We start from the raw sequence: 12680 nt of genomic DNA on the forward strand, positions 1-12680 counted from the left end.
CTTCCTGCTCCCGCGCGACCCGCCCGCCGGCCCTGGCCGGCGCCCCGCTGGCCCCTGGGAGTTGTAGTCGCCCGGGTGCCCGTGATGCCGCGCGCGCGCGCGCGCCGCCGCGCCTGCGCAGAAACGCCGCCCCGCCCCCGCGCGGGGAGAGCAGGCACGGGACTGGTGACGTCCCGGCGGGGGGCGTGTTTGCGGGGTGCGCCTGCGCGGTGCTGGGATTGGCCTGGGGCTGCGAGCGGGGAGGAAGGCCCTGGGCCCCACGTGCTGGCGGAGCGCGCGTGCCCGTGTGGGCGTGTAGGCCTGGGTGTGGGATGGCGACGCGCCTGGAAGGAGAAGTCAGGGGAACAGGGAGTGGGTTCCTGGCCAGGCGACAGGGAATCGAGAAAACCCACCCCTCTGCTGCGTAGGACGGCCTTCCCGGAGTGGAAACCAGTGCAGAGGCCCATGCGGCCGCCCCTTAGGGAGACCAGACGTGCTTGTGAGAGTACAATCAGGTCCTTCTGTGCAAGGCATAGCCTGACTTGAGCTCCCTTTTGTAAAGCCGTCATTTTGTCATCTTGTACGCGGTTATATTCTTTTCTGCTGGTTTTCCATCTCCTGAGAGTAGTGTTAACCCTCCCCAGCCCAGTGGCGGAAAGAGAGATTGTGCGGTACGGTCCCGCTAATAGGAGTTGTGGGGTTTTTTGTTTTTTGGGGTTTTTTTTTGTTGTTGTTGTTTTTTTTTTGCGGGTCTGGGGGTGGAGCCCAAGGGGATTCGACCTCCGAGCTACACCTCCTGCCCTATTTTTTATTCTTTATTTTGAAACCGGGTCTCACTAAGTTGTGGAGGGCCTCACTAAGTAGCTGAGGCTGTCTGAGAACCGCGATCTTCCGGTCTCAGCCTCCCAAATGCTGGGATGACAAGCGTGCCCACCACACCCGGCTTCGCTAATAGTTTAACACCGAGCCTAATGCTGAAAATAAAACACCCAGCAGTTTTCCGCCATGTTGCTCCTGGTGGTAGGATGCCGTTTTGCAAGCGGTAAATCGCCTTGCTGAGCCACTTTCAAATGCGCTTTTCTTAAGATGCCGTGGAAACCGATTTCTAACACGCTGGAGGAACTTGGGCGGCATCCAGGAGCTAGATGTTGTTGGGTTGTACTCTCGGGAAAATGGGTCGTCGTGGAAGAAAGGATGGACTGTGTGCCCTGGGTTTTAAGGTTCTTGGAGCTGCTGAGTGTGCGTGTGGCCGGCGACGTAAGGAAGTAGAGAGCCAGCTACTGTAACCACCGGGAAGGTGTCAGGAAGCCAGCCAGCTGTGGCTAAGGTGGAACACACCTAGGGCCCAGGTCAGGGACGCCTTGATGCCACAGAATTGTTCCCGTGTGTGGCGAGACCCGTGGGAGAGGAAGGTGGGCTGGACTTACTTCCACAAGGATCATGGGAAGGAGGATTTGAGAGCTGATCCGAGGTAGAACCCAGAGGACTCGGTAATGCGGGGTGGAGTCCGTGTGAGAGGGTGCTGGGTGCCCTTACTGAGATGAGGGTCCTCTGGCAGAACGCGCCATCTTTACCACTGTGACTCCTGTCCTGGCCCAATAAATGAGCACAATCGACGGTTGTCCCTCGGTGCCGGTGGGGAATGGCTCCAGGATCCCCACAGATCCCCAGATCTGCAGATGTTCACGGATATTGAATATAAGCTGTGTCAATCTTCCCTTATATAGCACTGTGAATCCTCTCCAAGCCACGCGTGGTGGTACAGGCTTGTAATCCCAGTACTTGGATACTTGGAAGGCTGAGACAGGAGGATCACAGGTTCGAGGCCAGCCTCAGCTACTTTTTAAGGGCCTCCACAGCTTCGACCCTATTTAAAAAAAAAAAAAAAACAGGGCTAGGGAGAGTAGCTCAGAGGTAGAATGTGTACCAGTATTGGGAACGGCCTAGGAAGATTTGAGAAAGCTCTGATTATTAATAAGTATATTTCAAAAATTGGGTGAGGGGCAGATCTGTGGAAGGACTTGGTTTCGGCCAAGAAGCAGGCAGCTATTGTAACTTAAGTTAACCTAGCTAAAGGTAATTAACAAGTGGAAAGAGAAGGGGGCTAGGACTTCCTCATTCTAAAGACAGGTTTACCTGATCATTGGTCATCTAGTTAGGATGGGAGGAGGGGTGACCTTCAGGAAAGGAGAAGCCTGGGCGTAGACCAGCGTTCTGCAGGAAAATCAAGGGGAGGGGCTTCACCTATGTCAGAGTTACGTAGAGCAAGTTGGAGGATGTCGTGTCTATAAAAAGCCTGTTCCGTGTTTTGTATTTGGTGATTTTGTTCAAAACACCACCACCCCCATGCCACTCCTGAACTCCTGAGTGGCATGGGGCTATAACTGTCTTCTGTATTTCTATCTTTTTTTTTTTTTTTTTTTGGTGGTACTGGGGTTCCTGGAAACCCTTCTACCTCCGGGCTACACTCCCAGACCAATTTTATATTCTTATTTGGAAACAGGGTCTCTTATACCAGCGCGGCTGGCTTCGAACCTGCGCGATCCTCCTGTCTCCGCCTCCCAAGCGCGGGGATGACAAGCGTGCCCACCATGCCCGGCTCTGTGTTTCCATCTTTTTAATAAACTTTAAATGTTCAGCAAGAGTCCGGGCTGTTGCATATTTATCCTTAGCTCAGGACAAGAACCCGCAGTTATTGTTTGAGGGGAATTGTTTCCAGGGGTCTAACAAAGGTCTCTGGGGACTGTTCCCTAAACAGTAACCCCCACCCCCAAACGGTAACATTCATCTTTCACCGTAACAGAATGCCCCTGAGTTCAATCCCTAGTACTGCAAGTAATAGTAGTAGTAATCATCACCTAGAGTACTAAACAATATAAATGTAAAATTTCTGTACTGTATTATTTAGGACATAAAGGGCCTGTCCATGTTCACTACGGATGGAAAAATGCGTATTTTCTATCCAGACTTAGTTGGATCCCTGGATGTGTCACCCCCAGATCCCCAGATGTGAGGACATGCCCCCACGGCAGCCACCCCTGGCATAAGGGTCCAGCAGAGGGGGAGATCGCCATGGCCCTGCCCCCACAGAGCCAGCCTTCAGGCTCAAGGCAGATGGAAAACTAAACATCTCCAATGTGTAAGTGCTGGGGGAAACAAAACTGAGTGGTGTCCTCTGAGGCACGATGCACGCTGGGATGTGAGCAGAGGCCTGGAGCAGCGGGGCTTTCCGAGCCAGCCCGCCTGCGGGAGGGCACCCAGCGGGGCAATGCCTCTGCAGCCTGAAGCACCAGGGCCAGCGTGGCGGGCACTGAGTAACCCTGGAGGTGTGCCAGCAAGGTGGGCGGGCGGGCTCAGGCAGCTGTGAGAAGCCTGGTGTGAAGGAGGAGGAGAGCCGCTTAGAGCCCGGCCTGGTGCAGCGATGGCTGACACCGTGTCCCTGCAGAGCGGGCTCCGCTGTGTTTGCAGCGCCAGAAGTGCTGCTTCTGCCCCTAGGATCAGCTCTTGGGCAGAGACGCTCCTCCCCTCTAAGTCAGGAAGCCCTTGACCTTCCCAAAAGACATGGGTAGGGGGCTGCTTAGCAGGAAACAGCTAGGTCCACACAAGAAACACGCTGTCTTGTTGACATTTTGAAGTTTCTGGATGTGTTGCCTTGGGGCTGCTTACATTTTGTATGTCTTATCTTTCTCTCTTGAGTACGTTAGAAAGCTGGATGGGTTAAGATGAAGAAAGCAAACAGGAGGGAAGGCACCAGGACAGTTAGGAGAACCGAAAGGACTGAAGAAGAGCGACGAGGGGCAGGTCTGAATCAGCCGCCCGCGCTCCTGCCTGCCGTCCCGCATCGCGGCTGCCCTCAGGCCTCATGAAGCCCAAGACCAAAAAAGAGGACCGTGGAGTTCATCCGGCACTAGTCAGACCAGCCGTGAGTGGTGGGAATCCAGAGGTAGAGACAGCAGGGTGCGGAGAAGAGTGACGGGCCGGGTCTTGGTGAGCCCTGGTGATGGGCGTAAAGATACGGCAAAGCATGAGCTGCGCGGCGGCTTCGGGGAGTCCCGGGTCACAGCGGCAAGGAGCTGGACATGTTCCTGATGTGCTGAGGGTCTGACAGCTCCGAGAGTGCTCACAAGGCCTCCCCCAAGAACTGCGAAGTCACGGCGGAAAGGCTGCCCAGCTGGCCGGCAGTCACCAACCCCAATGCCAGGCTGCACGGGGAAGAAAACAGATTGCCACTCACACACGCTGCTTAGCCCACAAAGACTGCCAAATGAAAAGAAAAAACAGAAAAGCCCAAGCATGGTGGCACAGACCTAAAACCCCAGTACTTGAGACAGGATGAGCACAGGTTTGAGGACAGCCTCAGCAACTTAACAAGATCTTGTTTAAACATAAAAAATAAAAAGGGCTTGGGAGTGTAGCCCAGAAGTAGAATGCCCGTGGGTTTAATCCTAGTACCAAAATAAATAAATAAATAAATAATGGTTAAAGAAAAGAAGTGCCGGGTGTGGTGGCGCACACTTGTAATCCCCGCGCTTGGGAGGCGGAGACAGGAGGATCACACAGGTTTGGAGCCAGCCTCAGCTACTTAGTGAGACCCTGTTTCCAAATAAAGTATAAAATAGGTCTGGGAGTATAGCCCAGAGGTAGAAAAGCCCCTGGGTTCCAACCCCAGTAACACACACACACACACACACACACACACACACACGAATAAAAAAATAGATCTGGGAGTATAGCTTGGAGGTAGAATGCCCCTGGGTTCCATCTCCAGTATTGCAAGAAAAGAAGAGAGAGAGAAAGAAAGAAGGAAGGAAGGAAGGAAGAAAAGAAGCACATAAGCTTCAACCCCAAGGCAGCAAGAGAAGTAAGTACCCGGCATCCCTGGGACTCCCTGGCACTGGAAGGCACGGAGCTGGAAGGCACGGAGCCGGAGCCATCCTCTGCCGTTCTCTCAGCCCACTTTGTCTTCACGGCTCCGCGGGGGGCGCGCGGTTATCTTCTGATGCCTCTTTGCACCGTCCTCAGTGCTCGAAGGCAAGACGATGCTCTGGGAGTCCCTGCCCGCTGGCTGCTGTGGGGTTCTGCCAGGGAGGCAGTGTGAGAAGCTGTGTGTGTGCGCTGGGTGTTTATCCACCGTGTGGGGCACCGCACAGGGCAGTGACTGCGAGGCCACCGCGCGCCCCCAGCTCAGGTGGGCCTTGGGTGTGAGCAGCTGCGCCCGGGGTCTGCTCAGCAGCAGCAGCAGAGCGTGGAGCCTGGGTTCAAGCCAGGGCCACGTGGCGCTGTCTGACCCCCAGGTGGCATCACCTCCTCCCTGGTGCTCCCGGCCCCTTGCTTCCTCCTCGCTCCTCTGGTGCCCTTAGAACCCATTCCTGGCATTGGAGTCTCTGAAAGACCTGGAGAGCTGGGCATGATGGCGCACACTTGTAATCCCAGTACTGGGGAGGCTGAGACAGGAGGATTGCAGGTTCAAAGGTAGCCTCAGCAGTTTAGCGAGGTCCTGTTTCCAAATTAAAAATAAATAAAGTAAGTCGGGGGGTATAGCCTGGAGATACAAGGCACCTGGGTTCCATCCCCAGTATCAAAAAAAAAAAGAAAAGAAAAGAAAAGAAAACTGAAAAAAAGAGAAAGAAAAGAAGAAACTCGGAAAAGTTTCTGTCTTTCTGCCTGGTCCCTACAGTGGTCCTCAGAAACAGACCCACGCAGGTGGGAATCTGGGGCTGCTGGTCGTTAGAGATGGCCTCACTGGGTGGGCCCTAGCTGAACAGTTGGACAGCAGAGGTCATTGGATGGTGTGTCTATTGAAGGCAAGACTGTCACAGTGGCAGTCACCGTGGGGCTGGGGCCGTGAGCTCATGGGGTAGGCAGGCTTCTGATCGCAGTGAAGAGGTTTTCACAGTCAAATTCAGCACTGCTTTTGTCTTTATTTTGTGTGCGTGTAGGGTGTTTTGTAATGGGGACTGAGCCTAGGGCTTTTCTCTTTCTTTGTGGTATTGGGGGTGAAACCTCGGGACATTCTACCTCTGCACTAAACCTCCAGCCCTACTTTTTTTAATTCTTTATTTTGAAACAGGGTCTCACCAAGTTGTAGAAGGCCTTGCTAAGTAGCTGAGGCTGTCGGTGAACCTCAAACCTCCTGTCTCAGCCTCCCAAGTACTCAGATTACGAGCGTGCGCCACCACGCCTGGCTCTTACCTTTTTTTTTTTGTCGGTCTGAGGATGGAACCCGGAGGCATTCTACCTCCTAGCTACACCCCTGCCCTATTTTTTATTCTTTATTTGAAACAAGGTCTCACTAAGTTGCGGAGAGCCTCACTGTCTGTCCTCACTGCGAACCTCCTGTCTCAGCTTCTGGAAGGCTGGGATTACAAGCCTGCGCCACCACGCCCGCCTTCTTTGTTGTTGTTTTGAAACATTCCCCTAGGTTGCTGACTGTCTCACTAAAGTTGCTGAGGCCAGCTTCAAACCTGAGTTCCTCCAGTCTCCGCCTTCCAAGTGCTCAGATCACAGGCCCGCGCCCCCGCATACAGCAAGCTTGGCGATATAAACGGTTCCACAGAACATTTGCCAGTGACCCAGAGAGAGTCCCCTATCTTCTGAGGCCTCAGGCTGATAGGGCCAGGTAGCCGCAGACCTGGCTGACAGGTTGTCCGGGAGCTGTGCAGAGGTGGAGCTGGAGGGACTGCCCCAGCAACCACCTGCTGCGTGGACGCACCTGCTGGGGTCAGTAGCTAACCGTGGCTGGCGACCTGGGGAGTCAGGACGGGAGAGCCGCGAGCCCTCCCCAAGGAACGCTGGTGCACGGGAGGCCGCTGCTGAAGCGCAGGCCCGTTGCCGGCGTCGCTCAGCCTGGTCGCTCGGGTGCCACGCCGTGTCTCCTCCACGAGCTCCCTTCTGGAGCTGTGGGCACCAAGCCTGGAGCTGGTGCAGCAGGCTGTCCACAGGGACGCGGGTCCCTCTTCCTGCCCTGAGCTCTCAGCGTGCTCCTCCTAGGCCTCCTGCTGACTCCCTCCTACTTCTGAAATGGCTGCCGCTGCTCCAGACTCGCGACTGCATTAGAAAGAGCAAGGGAGTGGGCGTGGTGGCGCACGCTTGTCATCCCAGCACTTGGGATGCTCACACAGGAGGATTGCAGGTTGAAGGCCAGCCTCAGCTACTTAGTGAGGCCTCTGCAACTTAGGGAGACCCTGTTTCAGAATAAAGAATGTAAACTAGGGCTGGGGGTGTAACTTGGAGGTGGAATGCGCCTGGGTTCCATCCCTAGACCTGAAAAAAGAAGGGGAAGGCCGTAGAGAGTGTCCTGTTGGGCGTCAAGGCCTATCTTTTTCCTAAGGAAGGGGAGACTTCCTTAGCAGTCTTCCTTTCATGTCCAAATGACCAGAATCACATCTTTAGATCACCCTGTGACCAGTCATTGGCCCTGAGACTACCACGCCTGGCTCCTGCCAGCCAGGATCTGTCGCCTGGAGCTGTCTAGTTGACTCAAAGGATGTCTGCTCCCTGCAGAGGTGGGGTGAGGGCGCTAAGGCAAGGAATGTATATATTTAGACAATAGCCAGTTCCCTGCTAAAATTGCCAGCATGTAACATTTCAGAGATTTCACTTATAAATCCAAATTGAGGAGTGGGCGGCAGGTGCGGAGCCCCCTCCCCTCCCCGCCTGCTGAGTTCCTAGGCACTCCCTCCTGCAGAGCCCAAGCGCAGAGCTCTGAAGTTCCCTTCTCCAAGAAAGAAGGCCTAGACTGCAGTGGATCCGGATGGACTTAGGAGAAAGGACGGGGAGAGCTGACGCCGCCTCTTACTACGCATTACAAGGCTGCAGGTGCTTAAGAAATATTTAATAGTGATTAGCGTAGGACACAGTATACAAATTGCGAAAATAGGATTATGCCAGGCTGCCATCCCAGATAATGGCCTAAAAACGGGTGCAGAGGGGAGAGCCAGAGCCCCCCTTGGGGAGGAGAGCTGCTCCCCACGGTGGTCCTCAGAAACAGACTCACACCGGTGGGAACCCAGGGCTGCTTACCCAGATTGACATCCTGGACGTGCGTGGAGCCCTGGGGCCAGGCCAGCCGGGTGGGGAGTCAGCTGGGGGCAGCAAGAGCTGACTGCACCACCAGCCCATTTTTCATTTTTTATTTTGAAACCAGGTCTCACCAAGTTCGGGAACCAAGAGCCCCATCTCAGCCTCCCAAGTCCTGGGAATCTTTAACTGTAGTTTCTTGGTTTGACACCACAAAAACAGATTAAAAAAAAAAAGAAGAAGAAGAAATAGACAACTTGGACTTTATGGAAAAATTCTAAAATTGAGGATTAAAAGACACTATCAACAGCTGTGGTGCACATTTGTAATCCCAGCATTTGGGAGGCTGAGACAAGAGCATCACAGTTCGAGGACAGCCTCAGCTACTTAGTGAGGCCTTTTGCAACTCTGTGAGACCCTTTTTCAAAATAAAGTATAAGGCCGGGCGTGGTGGCGCACGCTTGTAATCCCCGCGCTTGGGAGGAGGAGACGGGAGGATCGCACAGGTTCGAAGCCAGCCTCAGCTACTTAGTGAGGCTCTCAGCAACTTAGTGAGACCCTGTTTCTAAATAAAATATAAAAATGGGTCTGGGAGCATAGCCCGGAAGTAGAAAGCCTCTGGGTTCCACCCCCAGTACGACCAAAAAAAACCCCCAAAACAACAACAACAACAAAAAGAATAAAAAATCGGGCTGGGGGTGGAGCTCAGAGGTAGAATGACCCTGGGTTCCATCCCCAGTACTGCAAAAAATAAAAATAAAAAAGAGCTGACTACGAGTCTTAAAAAGCTTTATCATGACCAGCTGTGGTGACTCACACCTATAATCCCAGTGACTCGGAGGCCGAAGGAAAATCACAGGTTCAAGGTCAGCCTGGGCAACTTAGACTCTGTCTCAAAATAAAATTTAAAGAAAGGGCTAGGGCGGGGCTCTGTGGTCGAGCGCCCATCTAGGTGGACTGGAATGAGATCTTTTCTATCAAGGAAGTAGCTCCACTCAGGCTCCATCTGTAACAGCCGCTGTGTAACTGAGTGCTGGCGTTTTGTACCGAGCGTTTCCCGCCATGCGGGCCAGCCCCTCCTCCTTCAGACAATGGCATAGAGCCCTGAGGCTCTGTTCCCGCCACGGGCAGCACAGCACAGGAGTCCTGGGATGGAAATGAAATACCCAGGGGCTTTCCACCACACTCTTCCTGCGTACCTGACTAACTGGTGGTAGGATCCCCAGTGTGTGCGTGCGCGCGTGTTACGGGGGATTGAACCCAGAAGTATTCTACCTTTGAGCTAGACCCCCGACCGATTTTATTTCTTATTTGGATACAGGGTCTTGCTAGGTTGCTGAGCGTCTCAGTACTTGCGGAGGCTGTCCTCGAACTGCGATTCTCCTTTCCCAGCCTCCCAAGTACTGGGATTTAGTGGTGGCATGTGCTGTCGCACCAGCCTAGCAGGATCCTTCATTACGAAAAGTAAGAGTCACCTTGCTGAGCTCTCAAATTTATCTTTTTTTTTTTCTTTTTCAGAACTGGGGATGGAACCCAGGGGCAGTCTACCTCCAAGCTATACCCCCAGCCCTATTTTGTGTGTGTGTGTGTGGTACTGAGGGTGGAACCCAGGGGCTTTCTATCTCCAGGCTACAACCCCAGACCTATATTATACTTTATTTGAAAACAGGGTCTCACTAAGTTACTGAGGGCCTCACTCAAGTTGCCGAGGCTGGCTTCGAACCTGCGCGATCCTCCTGTCTCCGCCTCCCAAGCGCGGGGATTACAAGCGTGCGCCACCGCGCCCGGCTTAACTATTTTAAGTATAGCGTTGAGTGTTCTGAAGAGCGTTTAGGCTCCTGTAGCACACTGCTCCCGTTCTCCTTCCCCAGCCCTGGCAGCCGCCTCGTCCTCTGTCTCCACGATTCACCTTCCCTAGGCACCCCAGGTGAGCTGATCACACAGGCTCTGTCCCTCTGTGACTGGCTTGTTTTCGCTCAGCCAAAGCCCTTCCGGGTTCCTCCACCTTGCATATGCAGCACTCTCGTCTGTGGAGTGCTGAATAGTACCCTATTGTATGAACGGAGCACTGTGCTTGCCCGGTTTCCTGTCGGTAGCGGTGGGCTGCGTCCGTCTTGGCTCTGTGAACAGCACTGCTGTGGCTGTGATGACGCACAAACCTGCCCTAGCCCACTCTCAGTTCCTTGGGGTGTCTGTCCAGGAGTGGATTGTTCCATCGGATGAGATTCTAGTCTTATTTTTTTCTGTGCTGGGCATGGGATCCAGGCCTCACACGGGCCAGGCAGGCGCTCTGCAACCGAGCTACACCCGCGGCCCTAGTTTTAATTTTTTGAGAAACTGCCACGCTGTTTCCATAGTGACCGTCTCATCTTGCGGCTCTGTGGCACCGGGTTCCCGTTGCCTTCCTCCTCCGCCCGCGCGGTCTTCTGCTCCTTTGATAACAGCCATCCCAGTGGGGATGGGGTGGCATCTCGTTGGGATTTTGATTTTCACTTCCCCAGTGAGAGGTGAAGTTAAATGTCTTTTCATGTGCTTCCGAGGGACATGTGTATCTTCTTTGAAGAAATCTATTCAAGTCTTTTGCCCATTTTTAAATTTGGTTGATTGTTTTTGTCATTGAATTTAATAGTTCTTGTCTATATTTTGGATTTTTTTTTTTTTTGGTGTGTGTGTGTGTGGTACTAGGAATTGAACCTAGAGGCATTCTACCTCTGAGCTCCACCCCAACCCTATTTTTTTATATTGCAATAAAAATTTTATTTTTGGGATCTATAAATAGGTCAGTTCCAAGGTAGTAACAATACAGAGTATTTTACAATATTTAGTATTTCTTTTTTACTCAATAAGCCACCTCTATGTTTTGATTTCTATATACAAATACATTGGATTAAAACAAAAATTCTAACTCTGATTTTGTTGCCTAAGTATTTTCCATATCAGTTTTGATCACATAGTAAGACAGAGGCAGTTGATTTTCTTGAATGCTTTTTTCCACTCAGAGCTTAGCAATTTCTTAATTCACATTATTCTGTCACAAATGATAATGTCCTACCTAAGTAGCTAAAAATCATAAAACTGTTATAAAGCAAGTCCATGGAATCTATAAATATAAAACAATAATTATACTGATACACATGTATTAGGCCCTACTAGAACTATGCCAACTTAAGTTTTATTAAAAAGACAGAGAGGAAAGAGAAGTCATATGATAAGAAATTATTAAGAAGATTGTAGGTAAAAAGAAATCAGTCTCCAATTGTAACCAGAGGAGGAAAGGGGAGGACATCGCGACTGTTGATGACAGCTGAGGAAAATACAACTACCATTCTACCACAGATTGGCTCGCTACCTCAAGAGCTGGGAAGGAGGTTCTCCAGGCATTCAGGTGCTCTCCTGCCAGCGACCTTACATGGGCATTAACCCTTAATTTTGCTAACACCAGAACATTACATTGTTAACTTAATCCCACAGGCAGTCAACAATGGAAAATAAGATCAGTAGAGCTACACTGACTTCAGGCCATCTTAATAAATACCCCTGAAAATCGGGGCTAACATGGGCTTATGAAAAATAATATTCAAAGAGCTCTGTACTATCCAATAAGATTTTAAAACAAGTAAAATTCAGTGATCTTCAATGGGAAAGGCAGTAGTATTTGAAAATTTGGAATGCTCCGATGTTCATAATTATAAAAATGGTACTCTAAGCCATCATTTGGAACAAATCCCAGACTCATGCTTACTTGCATCACCTTAGTTTAATAATCCAATAAATGACAAAAAAGACAAACAATGAAAATAGCATCATATAGCACAGCAGCTTGGTTTGGCTCCCTCTGGATAAAATCTTCAGTTTTCTCATAGTTTTCCCCAGAAATCCGGTTGTAGAATCAAATTGTGAATCCATTTCAGCTAATAATTTATTCTGATGTTTAACTTCATGGCCTATTTCAATGGAAAGAGATTTGATAGCAGTGACTTTGCTTCTCAGACTTTCAGTGAGTCGCTCATTCTCCTCTTCGCAGGCGCTGTACCCGCTAGGAGCATAGCCATGGTTCCCATAGCTGCCAGGAGGTGCTCCTTCCCCCAGGCCTGCACGCCTCATCCTGCCAGAGAGGGAGGAAAGGCGGGCGAGGGAGAAGTGGGTAGGAAAGGGCCAGGGGTCACTCGGACCTCGTCTTCAGTCCCAGGCCCCCGCCGAACACCAACTTCTTGTCCCAAAGCGCCACGACATCACTGGAGTCTCCCAACCCTATTTTTTATTCTTTATTTTGAAACAGGGTCTCACTGAGTTGCAGAGGCCCTCACTAAATAGGAGCTGAAGCTGTCTGAGAACTACGATCCTCCTGTCTCAGCCTCCCAAGCGCTGGGATTACAAGCGTGCACCACCACGGCCGGCTCACTTTTATTTTTTATTTTGAAAGAGTCTCCCAGTAGCTGAAAGTCTTCCTCAGTTGCTGAGGCTAGTCTAGAACCTGCAATCCGGACTGGCGTGGACATACTGGCTCTGTATTTTTATCGTTAAGACATGGTCTTGTGGCGGGGCATGGTGGCACATGCTTGTAATCCCAGTACTTGGAAAGCTGAGACAGGAGGATCTCAGGTTCTTAGATAGCCCCAGCTACTTAGTGAGACCTTGTTTCAAAATAAGGAATAAAAATTAGGGCTGGGGTGGAGCTCAGA

At 51.5% G+C, this 12680-nt stretch overlaps 1 protein-coding gene across 1 annotated transcript; it reads right to left on the bottom strand.

Moving 5' to 3' along the window:
- Positions 1–11745: 11745 nt before the first annotated feature.
- On the bottom strand, positions 11746–12164 carry LOC308262155 (BET1 homolog; the record flags this gene model as incomplete). The annotated part of the gene is made up of 1 exon (XM_080694571.1): positions 11746–12164. Exon 1 carries the CDS (start codon positions 12100–12102, stop codon positions 11746–11748), a length of 357 nt encoding a protein of 118 aa, XP_080550697.1. The 5' UTR covers positions 12103–12164.
- Between the last annotated feature and the right edge of the window lie 516 nt (positions 12165–12680).

Source organism: Muscardinus avellanarius, assembly GCF_963383645.1.
Source record: "Muscardinus avellanarius genome assembly, chromosome: 4".
In the NCBI taxonomy this organism is placed as follows: domain Eukaryota; kingdom Metazoa; phylum Chordata; class Mammalia; order Rodentia; family Gliridae; genus Muscardinus; species Muscardinus avellanarius.